A 17,378-nucleotide genomic window follows, 5' to 3' on the forward strand; every position below is an offset into this window, starting at 1 on the left:
TTTTTTTTTTTTCTTTCTTTTTTTTCTTTCTTTTTTTTTTTTTTTTTGAGACGGGGTCTTGCTCTGTTGCTCTGGCTAAAGTGCAGAGGCGCAATCTTGGCTCACTGCAACATCTGCCTCCTGGGCTCAAGAGATTCTCCTGCCTCAGCCTCTCGAGTAGCTGGGACCACAGATGCACACCACCCCACCTGGCTAATTTTTGGTAGAGACAGGGTTTCACCATGTTGGCCAGGCTGGTGTTGACCTCCTGAGCTCCAGTGATCCACCCTCCTCGGCCTCCCAAAGTGCCAGGATTACAGGTGTGAGCCACTGCGGCTGACCTGTCTCTTTCTTTAAAAAAAAAAAATAGAAAGGAAAGATGGGTGAACCTGGGCAACATGCCACAACCTCGTCTTTACGAAAATTACAAAAATTAGCCAGGCATGGTGGCACACACCTGTGGTCCCAGCTACTTGGGCAGCTGAGGTGGGAGAATTGCCTGGGCCTGGGGAGGTAGAGGCTGCAGTGAGCCATGGTCTCACCACTGCACTCCAGCCTGGGCATAAGAGGGAGACCCTGTCTCAAAAAAAAAAAAAAAAAAAAAAAAAAAGAAGAAGAAGAAAAGAAAAGAAAAGAAAAGAACAGGGGTAACTTCCTATAACACTGAAGGTTGGACTCTGAGGAGCCCTCTCCCACCTAGGCTGTTAAAGGTCTGAGGACACCCTGTCAGGCTGCACTCATACATTGGAGGGAGAAATGCCCCCCATTTTGGAGGGAAGCTCATGGCCTCAAGAGCTTCCACAGGGCTCCATTTTGTACAATCCACTCAGGAACTACTTTTCAGGGTGTACTATGCTCACCACAGTATCCTGGGGTGGGCAAGTGACCACCCCTCACTTTCTTGGGCCATGAGTCACTTTCTGTGAGGGCTGCTTGGCCTGAGCCTGCTGTGGCCATGGTTGCCACACCTGTGGAGAGCTCAGCTGAGAAAGAAGCCCGTGTGGAGGAAAGCAGCTCTGAGAGAAGGGAAGAGACAGATTCCCCAATAATCATTTGCAGGCCTGGATTTAGACATGCCTGAAGGCGCCTACCCTTGGACTTTTCAATTATGTCAAGCAAAATACACAAAATAGGCATTTTTGCTTACTTCAGTTTAAGTTAGGATTGTGCCTTTTATAACAGAGTTCTAACTAATGACCCCTAATACTCATCACTCACTCACTCATCCAACAAGTGTTCTGGGCGCACCCTTTGTGTACCGAGCACTGTGCTGGGCACAAAGGCTTCCCCATTCCACCCAGAGGGATGGGGCGGGGTCAGGCCCATGGCTTAGGTATCAGGAATGAAACAAACCACTTTCCAAAGACCATTAATGCTCGTTGTTCAAAAATAAAACAAAATTTGCCTTCCTCGCCGTTAGCTCCGATTCTGCAGTGGGAAACAAGATCTTTTCTTTCTCTGCTCCTTTGTTGGCTGTCTTACATATGGCCCTTTGATTATACATCCTTATCTTGATGGGTCTACAGGTGATGAATAACCAAATACATTCAACAGTTCCTCAGACATTCACTGAGTGCCATCTGTATGCAAGGCCTTGAGCTAAGTGTATGAACCCTCAGGACAATGTCTTCTGCAGATACCACTCCCAGAGAAAACAGAACCAGCCCACGGCAGGGCACACCACACATGGTGTACTAGCCATAAGGAGGCATTCCCAAAGGCAGGGCTCACTTTTTCAGGGAACTAGGACAGAGGGGGTGGCTCAGCTTCATGGACTCTGGGTCTGGAGGTTCCTGTTAACTCCTGCTGGAGGAGCTGGGCTGAAGTGCAGTAGGAGATCCTTGTCTGACCTTAGCTCCACCAATGTCCAGCAGAGCGATCTTGGGCCAGTCACCTCCACTTCTTATTTATAAGATCAGCGTTGAATTCACTGACCTCATCCTTCTGGTTCCTTCCTACATTTTGTCTCTGTTCTTTTACAGTCTCTAGATGGTATAAAATTCATACAGGTCCACAATCCCTAAGCTACCATTTTCATATCCCAAATGCTCTGAAATCCAGAAATTCTTTTTGGGGGCACAGGGCGGGGAGACTCACTTGGCAGCGAACGCTGGCCTGAACTGACATGAGGCTATTTATAGTCTTTATTATCCCAGTTAGTGTGAATATTTATACACTCCACCACAGGAATATTAATGGGTTTACAGGGTGCTGAGCCAGGCTCCACTAGGAATGTTCTGTAATATACAAAAGAGGCATCACATTGCACATTTAAAAAAAAATTTTTTTTTGAGTTCCCTAGAACTTCTGGCCCCAGCAATTCTAAGTAAGGTTTTATGGATGTGTGCTAAGATGACTGTGCCTGCAGCCAAGGCAAACTGCAAGGATCCATGAAGAAGCCAGCTTGTCTCCCAGCTTGTCCAACTTCCACCTTTCTTGTCCCATGATTCTGTCTCCCAACCTTTGTGAATAGCATTGTCTCTTGTCTATAAAATTCCATCTAGGCTGGACATGCTTGTCTGATAGTGGTTCTAGCTAGGACTGTTTCTGGTAGCATTTTTCCTTCATGACAATATTCCCTTCCCTTTGGGGCCCTGTTAGCTGCAAAGGATCAGAAGCTGAGGAAATAGAATAAGTCATATAAAGAATGGATAAGCATATTAGTTCACCTTCCATGGATGAAATATCTACATTTGTAACAGATGTATTTTTTTCACCTTTTATTCTTTTTCTTTCTTTCTTTCTTTTTTTTTTCTTTTGACAGAGTCTCACTCTGTCACCCAGGCTGCTGGAGTGCAGTGGTACAATCTTGGCTCACTAAAATCTCTGCCTCTTGTACCTAAGCCTCCCAAGTAGCTGGGATTATAGGCACCTGTCACCATGCCCGGCTAATTTTTGTATTTTTGGTAGAGATGGGTTTTCACCATGTTGTCCAGGCTGGTCTTGAACTCCTGACAACAGGTGATCTGCCTGACTTAGCCTCCCAAAGTGTTGGGATTACAGGCATGAGTCACTGCACCCAGACCACTTTTTGTTCTTAATTGTGGTAAAATACACAACTTAAATTCTTACCATCTTAAGATTTATTTATTTATTTATTTTATATTATTTATTATTTATTTTTTATTTTTTTATTTTTGAGATGGAGTCTCACTCTATCACCCAGGCTGGAGTACAGTGGCCTGATTATAGCTCACTGCAGTCTCGAACTCCTGGATTCAAGCAATCCTCTCGTTTCAGCCTCGTGAGTAGCTGGGACTACAGGCACGAGCCACCACACCCAGGTAATTTTTTAATATTTCAGTAAAGATGAGGTCTTGCTATGTTGCCCAGGCTGGTCTCAAACTCCTGGCCTCAAGTGATCCTCCTGCCTCTGCCTTCCAAAGTGCTGGGATTACAGGCATGAGCCACTACGCCCAGACTATCTTAGTCATCTTTAAGTGCACAGTGCAGTAGTGTTCAATGTATTCATGTTGTGCTAATCTTCAGAACATTCTCATACCTAATACACAACAACTCCCCATTTCCCCCTCCTCCTAGCCCCTGACAAACACCATTCTACTTCTGTCTTTATGAAGCTGACTACTCTAGATGCCTCATGGAAGTGGAATCACACAGGAGTTGTCTTTTGGTGACTGGCCTATTTTACTCAGCTTGATGTCCTCAAGGTGCATCCATGCAACAGGATCTCTCTCTCTCTCTCTCTCTCTCTCTCTCTCTCTCTCTCTCTCTCTCTCTCTCAGTCTTTCTTTATAAGATGGAGTCTTGCTCCATCACCAGGCTGGAGTGCAATCATAGCTCACTGCAGCCTTAAACTCTGGGGTTAAGTGATCCTCCATCTTCCCGCCTCAGCCTCCTGAGTAGCTGGGACTACAGATGTGCACCACCATGCTCAGCTAATTTTTAAATTTTTTTGTAGAGGTTGTGGGTCTCCCTAAGTTGCCCAGGCTAGTCTTGATCTCCTGGCCTCAAGCAATCCTCCCTCCTTGATCTCCCAAAATACTAGGATTACAGGCATGAGCTACTGTGCCCAGCCAAGATTTTTCCTCTTTCTAAGACTAAACAACATTCCACCGTATACAGCACATTTTGCTCCTCCATTCATCCATCATGGGAACCTGGGTTACTTCCACCTTCTGGCCATTGTGACTAATGCTGCTATAAACATAGGGGCACTCTAACATGTTTCTAAACCTCTCAATGTACACCCCCTTATGAGCAGAGCATTTTGATCCCATCTTTCTCTGCCATTATAACCCCACAGAGAAGGGGAAAGCAATGTTGGCTTGAGGGAGAAGGAGTTTCCCCAGAAGAGAGGAAGGGAGAATCTACCTTCTCCGCCCCACGGATTCTAGAAAGAGGAAGAAGGCTCACCTCATTATCCACACTACCCTCCCAGGGAAGGTGGAAGAGAAAAGAAAGATGAATGTTCATAGGCATGGGGCTTGAACTTCCCTACCTGAACAAACATCCAGAAGTGGGCAGACTCTTTAGATTCCAGTGGGTAGAGTTGGGAAGGTTGTCGGGCTGTGGGAATGGTGCATGGGACTTGGTGGCTTGCCTTCCGGGACTTGGCAGGAGATGACAACAACGGTCACTTCTGAAGTGTCTTGGGCAGCAGTGTAGCAGCAGTAAACAGTGGCTGGGAAGATAAGCTTGAGCCAGTGCCCTTGGCTTTTTGCAGCAAAAAGTTCAGGGCATGATAGGGCAGAAGATGCTTTAAGGCCTGAGGGGTGAATTGAAGCCTGGAGTCAGGATGAAGAAGTCCCATGCATGGGGACCATACAACCATGGGCAAATGACCAGGCCACAGGCTGCAGCAGAGGAAACTAAGATAGCCCTAAAAGACAAAAAGGGGCTGGTCACCCCTCCACAGCAGGGAGCAGATTCCAGCAGTCACACTGCCACAGGCTCAGGCCATCATCCTGCAGATCTCACAGGTAATCAAAGTCCCCTCTCCCCACTGCCTTGAAGACACAGTCAGCACCTGTCTCCACACACACCTGGCAGCCATCACTCTTTAGGAAGGACAGAGGAGGGGCAGAGCAGTCCCTAAGGAGACTGCGCCTCCCAACAGGGACTCTTTAACACAGCCTGGAGAGAATCTGACTATTACATTACAAGGAGACAGAGCCTAGTAGGTGCCGTCGGTGTCATGCCCAGGTCTCCTGGACCAGTTGGTGCGCCCCGCTGCTACCAGTGTTGCGGGGATCCTCAATGTGTGGTCGTGGCTTTCTCTGGACTGTCACCTCTGCTGTGGAAGCTGCTACACCTGGAGACACCTGGGAGGTTGCAAGGCCCAGCCCCCTGCCTGAGGGCAGCTAATGGCCTGCGAATGCAGAAGCACAAAACCCTAACTCCCTTGTCTCAAGATGGAGCCAACTCCCTGGTACCATTCTGGCTCCAGAGCCCCCCAGGGGGTCAGGCAGAAGCTGAGTGTCCCTGGTCCACACCTCTCAGCTCCTTCCCTGCCCCGTCCTGCTTCCTTCACCAGATCAGGGGCACTGGAACCCAGGTCTCAGGCTCTGCTTCCAGGGAACCCCACCCCACACATACACAATTTGCAGCTACTCTGTTCTTACCACATTGTGTGGAGGTGCCTAAGAATAAAGAATCGTATTTTCTTTAGACGGGCAAGTGTAGTGAGAGTGAATCTATAACTGACTCCACTGTGTAGTTAAACAATGTCTTCAGGCAAAAGTGACTCTCATGAGGGCTTTACAGGCCCTGGAGGGGATGCCGGGGAAGGCCATCTGGGGGCAGGCAGTGGCTCCACACTGGCCTTTGCCTGCAGGAGGGTTGCTGTGCTGATCTCTAACCCAGACCTCCCAGGAGGTTTGTTCTCCGTTCCCACCAGAGTAGTGTTGCCAGATTTCGGTCATAAAAATGTCAGATGCCCAGTGAAATTTGAATTTCAGATAAACACTACATAACTTTTTAGTATAAGTATGGCCCAAGTATTTCCCAGACTGTACTTATACAGAAGGGGTTTTTTCTTGTTTATCTGAAATGTAAATTTCACTGGGCATCCTGATTTCATCTGGCGGCACCCCTGCCCCCGCCACAAAACTCCCACATAGTCTGACTCAGCAGAAGCCCCCAGATCTGCCCACACACCCAGCCCTGGGCTGCCAGGGAAGCTGCAAGGGTCCGAAGTTCTTTCTGCGGGGATTTCACTCCTGGCTCAGCCGCCGTTAGGCCGGCCGGTTATTCTACCCATTCTGGATCTGATGAAAGCCACAGACTGTTGAGACTCAAAGCTAAGGGAGAAACAGGATGATAATACCCAGCTTGGGAGATCACTGCAGCAGCTTGTCACTCAGAAGTCACCTGGGAGGCAAGCACTAGTCTCGATGTCAGCTTGTCCCTGCTCACATGGAAAGAAGGTCTGGTGCCGGCCTGGGCTTACCCCGGGACTAGAAACAGAGTAAGGATCACAGGCAAGCGGGAGAAATGGAACCGAACTGAGCTGGCGAGTAAGGGGGCTCACGGTAACCGAGCACCTACTACATGCCTGCCTCTGTATGGCCATTGTCACACAGAGTCCTCAAAAAGAGTTCTGCAACATTAGAGAATTGGTCCTATTTTAAGAGATGTGAAAATGGAGGCCCAAAGAGGCAAAGGGGGCCACCTATCTAGTAAAAGGTGGTGATAAGCTACAGGCTGAGGTCTGGGTGGTTCCAAAGCCCAGGTCTTCCCTCTCCAGGACAGGAGTCAGAAAAACAAGGACAGTTTTAGCAGATGCTGTCCCTGCCCTGCCCATGTCCCTCCAGGGCTCACAGTTTCCATGGGGGGCTCTTCGCCCTGCAAGTGGGCAGGGCTGGGGACAAGACACCCTGGGAGCAGCCCTCGGCCAGGATGTGAGTAGGTGGGTAAGTATCCAGCCCCACACCCCACAGGTGGCACAGCTCTGGGGCCTGGCCCACATTAGGTGATATCCAGACATCCCCAGTGGGAGGGAGCCCCCAGTGCTCATGGCAGTAACTGCTCAAGACCACCTTCCCTTTCCGGTCTCACATCCTCACTCCCTTCCTCATGGGACCAGGAACCCTTTCCATATCAACTACTTGCACTGCAGTTAGATTATCAGGTCAGCAACTGGGAAACCCACCTAAGAGAGCAGCTCATGCTTATCCAGGCTTACCAAGGCACCGTGCTAAGCTCCGCACCAAGATCATCTCATTTCATCCACCCACCTGCCCTTGAGATGAGATAGGTTCTATGATTATCCCATTTCACAGATAAGATAAATTAACTGACCTATGGCATTGCCAGGCCTCAAACCGAGTGGGCTTCAGCCTAATATCTGTGTTCTCAACCACTGAGGTATTAATCAAGGCTTCCATTGAGCTTCTGGGCAATCATTTTCTCTCCTTCTAGCTTTGGACTGACTTCCTCTGCTTGGGTGCAAATATAAACAGGGGATGCAGCTGTTGGCTGCCCCGAAACAAAGGGGCATCTTGTGTACAGGTGGAGCTGTGCAGTAGTGCAGTGTTTTAACATTGCTTTCATTCCACTCATAGGATAATGAAGGCCCACATGCCATGTATTTACCTCCCGTTCTTTGCTGGACAGAATGCCTCGCCCAAGATTTAATTTTCCTTCATTCCTCTGCTCTCACATTTTGTGTGTCCTGCCCTTGCCTGCTGGGCCTCAGCATGGTGGTTCTGGAGCCTCCTAAGGACCAAGGCAGCTGAGTTCCTCCAGCCCTCCACGTCCACATATCTCCGGATACGCAGGTGTGAATATGTGCATCTCTGAGTCTCAGTTCAGAAATCGGCTCTAAGTGACTTGCCTGATCTTCCCAAATGAAAAGACCTACTTAAGACCCTTTCAAAAGAAAGCTAGGCTTTCGGAAAAGGGGTCTGAGCAAGAGTTCTGTCTGATTTGTCTCCATTCAAAGCCAAATTCTACAGGTTATAAAGAAAGGATTTCCCAGATTGTCGTTGCTTTCATTGATTGCATTATCACCTGAGCAGTATCTTGCAGAGACTATAGATAGGAGTTTCAGTAATTTCTAAATAGCTTTTGGTGTTTTATAACATCAGAAGACGAGCTTGCCATTTGTAGACATGCCCTTGGACAAACAGCATACATACATTCCTTAGGAGGAAAAGAATCTGTGTTTCTGGGCCTGGGAAGGGTGGTATTCTGCCTCTACTAAGAGCCGGTTTCAACACTGGATTGTGGGGAAAGAGTTTAAGCTGGAAGAAAGATCTCAGTTTCAATGATCTTCTTAAAATCAGCCACCCTTTGAGCATCTATTAGAAGTTCAAATCATGGGTTGCAAATGAAAAAGCCAGAGGGACTAGGCAAATTAAAAAAACAAAGCAGTGAAGAAAACAGTGCAAGGGTGCTGGCAAATGAGGACCAACATTGGACATCCGCTGGGGAGGTCACAAAAGTGCTATGGACTGTGTAGCTGACTGTGGTCCCACACACCCCATCTAAAGGAGGCCACCATTTCTGGAATGTGGGTCCCATGTGACTGGATCTTGTGAGTCTTTTCAAGAGGAGCCCGACATTTAGATTTTTACGTACTAGTACCCAATTTTTAAATGTTGGGAAATCATTCAAATATTCATAATGCTATGTGGACCTAACAAAACAAAGCCATGCCACAGTTTGCCTCTCCTGCTATGCACCTTCCTTCAAGAAAAATGTTCCCTTGCACATATAAGTACAATTTGACATCATATTTCAGGCTTTTGTGGATCAGGGATCTCAGGTTTTTTTCTGTTCGTTTTTGTTTTTTTCAGACATATCACTTTGTCGTCCAGGCTGGAGTGCAGTGGCATGATCTCAGCTCACCACAACCTCTGCATCCTGGGTTCAAGTGATACTTCTGTCTCAATCTCTCAAGTAGCTGGGATTACAGGCATGCACTGCAACACCTGGCTTTTTTTTTTTTTTTTTTTTTTTTTTTGCTTTTGTTTGTATTTTTAGTAGAGACAGGGTTTCACCATGTTGGCCAAGCTGGTCTCAAACTCCTGACTTCAAGTGATCCACCTGCCTCGGCCTCCCAAAGTGCTAGGATTACAGGTGTGAGATACCATGTCCAGCCTGTAGTCAAGTTTTGATTCTTAGAAAACAATCTTGACTCGGGCCGGGTGCAGTGGCTCATGCCTGTAATCTCAACACTTTGGGAGGCCAAGGTGGGTGGATCATCTGAGGTCAGAAGTTCGAGACCAGCCTGGCTAACATGATGAAACTTCATCTCTACTAAATACAAAGAAAGTAGCCAGGTATGGTGGCACATGCCTGTAATCCTATCTACTCCAGAAGCTGAGGCAGGAGAATCACTTGAACCCAGGAGGTGGATGTGGCAGTGAGCCAAGATCATGCCATTGCCATTGCACTCCAGCCTGGGCCAATAAGAGCAAAACTCGCATCTCAAAACAAAAAAAAAAAAAAAAAAAAATATATATATAATATATATATGTAAGAGAGAGAGAAGAGAGAGAGAGGAGAGAGAGAGAGAGAGTCAGGTAGTTCTCCTCTTGAATCGTGGACGTGGTTTCCCTGGGACGTGTTCTGACCTTCCCTATGAAAAACACCTACAAACACGGACTGCCATTCTTGCCTCTGCTGTACTTCCATCTTCCTACTCAGGGGCCACATGCTACTCCCAGCTTCCAGCATCTTCCCTTAAATCCCTGCTGGGATTTTCTCTTTTTTTTTGAGAGAGAGGGTCTTGCTCTGTTGCCCAGGCTGGAGTGCAGTGGTGTGCTCTTAGCTTACTGCAAGTTCCACCTCCCAGGTTCACGCCATTCTCCTGCCTCAGCCTCCCAAGTAGCTGGGACTACAGGTGCCCGCCACCATGCCTGACTAATTTTTTGTATTTTTTTTAGTAGAGACGGGGTTTCACCATGTTGGCCAGGATGGTCTCTATCTCCTGACCTTGTGATCCACCCGCCTTGGCCTCCCAAACAAAGTGCTGGGATTGCAGGCGTGAGCCACCATGCCCGGCTGGGATTTTCATCCTTAAAGCATCCCTGGTGAAGCTTTGATTTCCAGTGCTTGCAAACCCATCTGAAAGTGCCAAGATGTGGTCCCTGGTCTCTTCCCTCCGCATGGCCCTTGGGTGTTGGTGGCATTTAGATGTTGATCAAGTCATGCCTGGCCCTGGCTCTGCTCTAGAGGTTTGGATATGTATATTCCATCCTGCTCACAGCGTCCACTTTCCTGCATGGACTTTGGATAGAGTCACCTGGAAATGACCAAGATACACATATGCCATCCCTCCTTCTTTGCAGAGAAGATGAGAAAGCCCTTTGCACTGATCTGCACTCGGAGCCACTGCCATCCGGGGGATGCTCCCCCTCTCTTAGTGGCAGTGAAGAGGCAGAAGGAACCACAGCTGGCTGGACCTGTGTTTGATCTTGGCTTTACCCTTTACTTGGTGGATCTGTTCCTACTTCTCCATTCCTGCCATCACTTAAGGATATCCTACCACGGATGTGCTAGGTGTCTTGCTAATTCACAGACATCTTATTTAATCCTCAAAACAAAGCTATGATGTGGGAACGTATCTGAGTCCCATTTGCCAGACAAGGAAATGGAGGCTCAGACAGTTTAGTAACATGTCCAAGATCATGTACTTGGCGGGGAGAAGAGCCAGAGCTTGAATCCTTCGTGTTTAGCTCATACTCATGAGTTCAGCCAACTAACCAACAGCTACTTTTCTCTTCTTGATCTATATGGGTCATGATAATCCCCAGCCCGGGTCACTGAGTGGCTTAGAATGAGCTCATATGAAGTGCCCAGATGAATGAGGGTCTCAAAGGTAATGTTGCTATAACAGTCGCTCTCACGTCAGCACACCCCAGCCCTGACCGACAATCTCTCCCTACATTTAAAGTGTGTGCTTGGCTCTAGGAACCTTCCTTTCCCTCCACCCTTCAGCCTGGCACTCTTGGTGTCTGTCTGTGCTGACTCTCCGGATTTGGCCAACCTTCAAGCCCCTTCAACCTCATCAATGCCGTCACCTTGCCAGTTGGGTGGCTGTGTTTTCGTAAGTACAGACCCGTGTGGTTTTTTGTGCCTCTCAGTAGTTCCCTCAGGCATGCAGCAGTGAGGGCCATGTCCCAGGCAGGGGTTGGGCACTCTGGGTGCCCATGGGCCCTGGCAGGAGCAGTGCTGTAGAAGCCCACAAACCCTTATGCAGGGATATGTGGGAGAAAGGAAAACACACACACTCCAGACAGCAGGAGTACAACCAGGAGGACAGGGCTACTCTGAGGTACAAAGAGATGCTTCTGCAGAGCATGAGGTATGTCTCAGCACAGCATCTGGGGTAATCCCAGGATGAACTGGTTGCATAACCTTGCCCAAATCACTTTCCCTTCTTGGCCTTAGTTGCTTCATCTATAAAATGGGGAGGAACAGAGTTAGGTTACTAATTTTCCAAACAATGGTCCCTAGGCCTCCCCCATGCTCGGGGATTCACAATGTGTACCAGCCTATTTATGGCTCTGAAAAGTCCCGTAAGGCAAGGAAACTGCTGACCTGGCCTAGCCCATTGTCTTTTACCTTTCCTAGACCAGACAGCCTTTTAAGTAACATCAGTTAGCTTCCCTTGAACCAGTGTTCTGTGGAACATGTGTTTGCTAATTTCCAAGATTCTTCTGGTGCTAAAGATCTTTAATTCGACAGCCCCTCTAAGTCTGTGCTAGGGGTCGGGAGGCCTGGTTAGCTGTGGGCCCTCTGGAATTTATGAGGTTCCTGCCCTCTGCTTTCTCAGCCATCACACAAGAACTCCAACACCTGTTCTCATGATCAACTGGGACAATTTTTTAGCTTCCTAACTGCTCTCTCCTCTCTCCAATTTTACATGGAGAATCACCTCTTCCTGCTTTCATCCAATGTGGCTTGGGTGGGGCCAGTCTCCCACTTGGCTCCAGGGATATACACATGACCAGGCCTGGCCAATGAGGTAACACATCCTCCTGGCCACAATGACTGCATCATTGTGGACACATGACCTCAGCTGGGCCAGCCAGAGAGAATCCTGGCACTTTTGCCAGAAAGATTAGGCAAGAAGTGGTGCCCCCTTCTTGCTGGGGTTGCTAAGTGAGTGTTCGTCTCTTCTTCCACTTGTGGGGGATCCTGTCAGAGAGATCCTGGCGATGCAGAACTGGAGATTGTGACAAATAGTTTCTTAACAACATCATTTGAGGGCCTAGATACAGCCAGTCCTGAAGCCATACATGCTCCAATCAATCCTTTGCCTTTTAACTAGTTTGAGTTTAGTTTCTAATCCTAACTGAAAGAGCCCCATTCCACCAATTTTACAAGGGACACGATGAGAATTAAACGTTAAAGAAGGAAGGGGCCTTAAAGGCTGGTAAAGTAAGGCATGAGAAGTGCTTGGGAGGTAGAATGGGACAGTTACCCCATGGCATCATGTGGGCACAAGTCCAGATGCCAGGGAAGAAGGGACCGATCACGTAGACCTCAGCAACAGTGGGTAATGCTTAACGCAAATAAGTGATGTCCACTCTAGAAGTAGAATTGGGGGCCCTGCAATGTCAAACCTAAGCACAGGCTCAGACAGGATGTGTTCTAATACAGCCTTGTTACTCCACGTGCAGCCTGTGGGCCTACAGCTTTGATGTCTCTTAGAGTTTCTTCGGAATGCAGAATCTCAGGCTCCACTCCAGACCTACTGAATCTGCATCTTAACCAGACCCCAGATGGCCTATGTGCATGATCAAAGCTGAGAAGTACCACCACAGCATTGTTGAAGTGACTGTGTAGCGTGTCCATAGATCCCTTCCTGCTGATACGAACATGCTGCCAACCCACCAGGAGGTGGACAGTTTCCCCTCCCCTTTTATCTGGGCTCTCACCCTGTGGGTTAGTTAGCCAGGTAGAAGGTGATGAAAATGGTGCTGCCAGTTCTGCGCCTGGTAGCCTCTGCTTCCTCTTTCAGAAGCCCATTGGGTGCAGTGGCTCACACCTGCAATCCCAGCACTTTGTGAGGCTGAGGTAGAGGCTTGAGGTCAGGAGTTCGAGATCAGCCTGGCCAACATGGTGAAACCCCATCTGTACTAAAAACACAAAAATTAGCTGGGCACGTGTGTTTTTAGTACAGATTGTGGTGGGCACCTGCAATCCCAGCTACTCGGGAGGCTGAGGCAGGAGAATCGCTTGAACCCAGGAGGCAGAGGTTGCAGTGAGCTAAGATCATGCCACTGCACTCCAACCTGCGCAACAGAGCAAGACACGGTCTCAAAAAGAAAAGTCAGCCTACTTGCCCTGAGACCTCCATGCTGTAAGAGAACCCAGACGAACCCCATAGAGATGTTTCCTGGAGGGCCCAAAAGTCCCAGCTGTGTGAGTGAGGCCTTCTTGGGCCACCCCATCCAGCCCAGCCCCCAGCTGAGTGACTCTCACTGACACAATGTGGAACTGAGTCCTGCTCACATTCCAGACCCAGAGAAGTGGAAGAAATACGAATCTTTGCTGTTCCAGGCCACTATGCTCGTGTTATTTTGTCACACAGCAGAAGGTACTGGGGCTGTGACTGTCTTTCCTCCTCACTGAAGGAGGGGGCTGTCCTGCAGAATGTTCCTGCACTCTGAGAACCATACTGAGCACTTTCTGCCTGTCAGGCACTGTTCCAGGCACAGAGATGGAGTGGAAGAGGGCAGACTGCATTCCTGCTCTGGTGAAACTGGGATTCGTATCCAGGGAGAGGGCAGTAGACAAGAAAACACACAAACACGATAACTTCAGAGAGATAAGGAGAAATTTGGAATGGGGCTAGGGACACTATTAGATAGAATAGGGAAGGTCTTTCTGAAGACACACACTTGATCCAAGGCCCTCCTGTTGAACAGGGGCAAGCCGTAAAATGATCAGAGGAAAAAGTGATGCTGGCAGAGAGAACAGCAAATGCAAAAATCAAAAAGTGCAGGAGGTCTGGGAGTGAAAACAGAGGGAAAGGGAAAGCCAGGAGAGGGGAATGAGATCAGAGATGAAGTCACAAAAGTCAGCAGGGGCCAGAGCAGCAGCGTCTAGCACACCAGCCACCAGCCACCCACGGCTCTGTAATCTAAGCTTCCATTTAAACAACAAGTGCAACTCCTCAGCCCCACTGGCCACATCGCAAGTGCCCAGTGGCCCTGTGTGGCTAGTGGCTATCATATTGGGCAACACAGAGACAGAATATTCCCATGACGGTTCTGCTGGCTGAGATGGCTGTAGAATAACTCAGAACAGAGCAGAACCAGAGTTCAAGGTCAGACCATGTGCTCTTGGGCTTAGTATTCCATTAAATTTCTGGACGTTCCAGTTTTCCCCAGGGTTAAATGAGGCTTTTCCAGCCTGACAGTGAGTCCAAATTATCCACGGCAAGAAGCCAAGTCCACAGACAGTTGCACATGGGTCCTACCCAAGGAATATCATCAGCAAGGCCTCATCCATGGAAACTGGCAGCAGAGGTCTGTGTAACTGACTTCTTTGCAACCTCATTTAAGTTGCCAATTGGGGCTCCCTGATGTGAAAAAAGAACAGAGCATGGCTACTATTTCAGGGCACCACGCAGAAGGGAGAGTGCCACAATTAGCCGAAGCTGCTTTCGATTAGCAGATTTTCTTCCTTGGTGTATAACATCTGTCCGTGTATAGACATCGCTCCATCTTGCCCTGTCAGAGCGAGGGGCTGGGCCAGTGAACCAGGCGGGCCCACAGGGAGTTCAGCATCCATCAGGACAATGTCCAGGAGGGGCTGGAAATAGGCACTGTGGAACTTGGCATGTCAATGGCAGTTTGTCTTAGGAAAAAGCTAAGAAAGGAGAGTGCTTCCTGCTTCCTTGCACAAGCTAGGAGGCGGCAGATGGAGACAGAAGTTTTCCTTGGGGTTAGAAAGACCTGCTTTGTTATGTAGTATTTATGACATCTGCATAAGTACCTGAACCTCTGGGGTGGTTACCTACCCATGCTCATCTGAGAAACGGGGCCGATGACACCCACCTCATGGAGTTGGGGAGGAGTATGTGAAATAATCTCTGGAAACACACTTGGCATGCAGCAGGTATTCTGTAAATGGTGGCTGAATCATAATCTTGATAGGAAAGAACCAGGTGAACGAGAGAGATGGGCATGGGGACGTTTGATCAGCACTCAGACCTGGCTCCTCCATTTGTTCAGTCAACACAGGTTAACTCTGCAAATTGGCTCTGGAGCCTTGGAAAACTCCCTCAACCAGTCTAGGTTCCTCTTTCCTACCTGAGGCCCGTAGCTGATCTCTGTGGTTCTTTGCAGTTCTCCTTGCCTAACAGAAAGTTTGCAGCTGCCCTTAAGGCATGACTCATCTGAGTTCAATCATAGAGGCTGGGCAAAGTACTAAGGCCCAGAATCCTACAGTCTTGGATTTGGAAACGGCCTTTAAAGATCTTTTGGTCTAGCTCCCAGGTGATGACAAGAATCTCGTTCCCTTCCATGCTGACTGAAGAACCGGGGCCTGCACACTCTTGCTGCCTTGCAAAGCAGCCCATTCTCTTTTCAGAGAGCTCTAATGTTGGGGATAGTCGATAGAGAGTGAATGCATGCTCCAGGTTAATGGCCCTCTTTAGACGTGCCACCAGCACAGAACAGTCTTCGGTTTCTGTGTCTGTAGAATGAACCTGAGAACACCTGCTTCACAGAGGTCGGAATTAAGAGCGACAACATAGGTGGCGGGCCTGGCATGGGAGGTTCAGCGTTTGCTCCCTTTCTCCTCTCCAAATTAAACCTGCTGCAGGACGGGGACCACAGGTTGCTCTAGCGCTGGCCCCTCTACTTTTTTCCCTTTTCCAGTGGGGCCTAACCTGGGCTAAAATGTTCTTAGCATGCTTGGTGAACCATTGGCATCTTAGACTTGTGTGTGAAGCAGAGGTTGGCTTCAGCCCATCACATATAAAACTAAGGAGGGATGGCAAACCCTAAAGGTAAACTATTTCTCTGATCCCCCCACCCCTACCTCCCTTTCTACCTTACAGTCAGGGAGAGCCAGGAGCCTTCTCAAAATCATGGGGTCCCTACAGAAGCCACTCCTTCGTGGGAGAAGGGACTCAGTGGCAGCTGTGTGGACGTGTTGGCACTCACAGATGGTGAATGGACCATGGACAGACTGTGGGAAGACACGAATGGGCCATGGTGGGGAAGGCAGCTGTAACTCCTGAGGCCCAGAACGGGTCCCCACTGTTTGTTGTAGAAGACCCTGGGCCTCAAACCACCCTCGACTGAGTGCCGGTGGCCCATATGGAAAGAACCAGCATCCTCTTTGAGAGATGGCTTTGGCCTCTGTCCCCATGCCCCCACCTTAGATTTTGCCCACTTTCCTGGTGTTCTAATCCATCTACTCATTTCCGTCACCATCCCAAAGCTCTCTTACTGTCCTGAAAGGAAAGGAAGCGATTTAATATACAAGCGGGTCACCGGGAGGTGGAGATTTAAAAACAGCCAAAGCAGGAAGGCCTTTTACAGAAAGGAAGGGCCGTCGTACCCATTTTGGATGGGAGGTGGCTGTGTCAGCTACCTCTGCTTATCCTGCTATGTGGTGTGTCATTTGGCCAATGGCTGTGCCTGACCTCAATTCCGGCTAGAAGTGATGCTCTAGTGAATTTGCCATCTGAAAGCCTGGCCTCTCTGCTCTGTCTATTAAGAACACAGGTGACCTTTGCCCAGGGAGCTGGTGCAGGTGGCAAGCTGAGTCTTAGGGGAGAATAGAGTACCGCCTCCCACAGATGGTGACACAGCAGGAAGAGGCTGGGAAGGGATCTGTGCATCAGGTCAGTCAGCTTTCCTAGGAAGAGTTGGGGGATTACCTGGCGAACCCCCAGCCACCAGTTTGGCCCATCTAAACCTATGTGAGAATGAGACCCTAAAGTGCTAAGACAGCCAGCTGTTGCCTGTATCTCCTTCCATGCTGCTGGGGGAAGTTCTGAATACTCACCAGGTACTCCTGAAAAGCCAGTGGCAGTTGGCAGTTTATCTCAGTCCCCTTGGATCTGGAACTGCAGGCCAGAGGTTCAGCTTATGTCCCAGGCCCATGGAGCAATCAGTCCCAAGATCCTGAATGGACTACATTGTGATGTCACTCTACGGGTCAGGGGTGGGCACAGGAAGGGCTGCTGTGGCTGCTGGCATCAGGGCACAGGGCAGGGCAGGGCAGGAGCGAGAGCCTCAGGCCTCTCCAGAAGAAATCGGCCTGTCTAGGTGCTGTTCTCAGGTGGGGTTGCTGGGAAGGAGTGAGGGATGTCTGCTATACAGAAAACATCAGACTGGAAGACTGCTGATGAGTCCATCTGCTGCCACTTGCTGCCACAGTTTCTATCTCACCTGGCCTGGGTTACTTCAGTAAAACCAAGTCCATCCTTCATAGTTTTCCCACACAAAGCAACTTCTGTGGGT

The 17,378-nt window shown here is 48.9% G+C and overlaps 1 protein-coding gene across 6 annotated transcripts in view; it reads right to left on the reverse strand.

Moving 5' to 3' along the window:
* BANF2 (BANF family member 2) overlaps positions 1-17,030 on the reverse strand; it is a 37,723-nt gene extending 20,693 nt beyond the window's left edge. For 3 of the 6 annotated variants that reach the window (XM_017895494.1, XM_017895498.1, XM_017895499.1), the window contains exons 1-2: positions 16,921-17,030; positions 4,439-4,621 (exon numbers count right to left, since the gene is read on the reverse strand). In XM_017895494.1, coding sequence (XP_017750983.1) covers positions 4,439-4,450 — 12 coding nt within the window. In that variant the 5' untranslated portion in view covers positions 4,451-4,621; positions 16,921-17,030. Of the gene's footprint in view, positions 1-4,438; positions 4,820-16,920 lie in introns of all 6 variants that reach the window. The other 3 variants (XM_017895496.1, XM_017895497.1, XM_017895495.1) reach the window with 2 other exon arrangements.
* Between the last annotated feature and the right edge of the window lie 348 nt (positions 17,031-17,378).

Source organism: Rhinopithecus bieti, unplaced genomic scaffold (assembly GCF_001698545.2).
Source record: "Rhinopithecus bieti isolate Rb0 unplaced genomic scaffold, ASM169854v2 scaffold_25396, whole genome shotgun sequence".
NCBI lineage: Eukaryota > Metazoa > Chordata > Mammalia > Primates > Cercopithecidae > Rhinopithecus > Rhinopithecus bieti.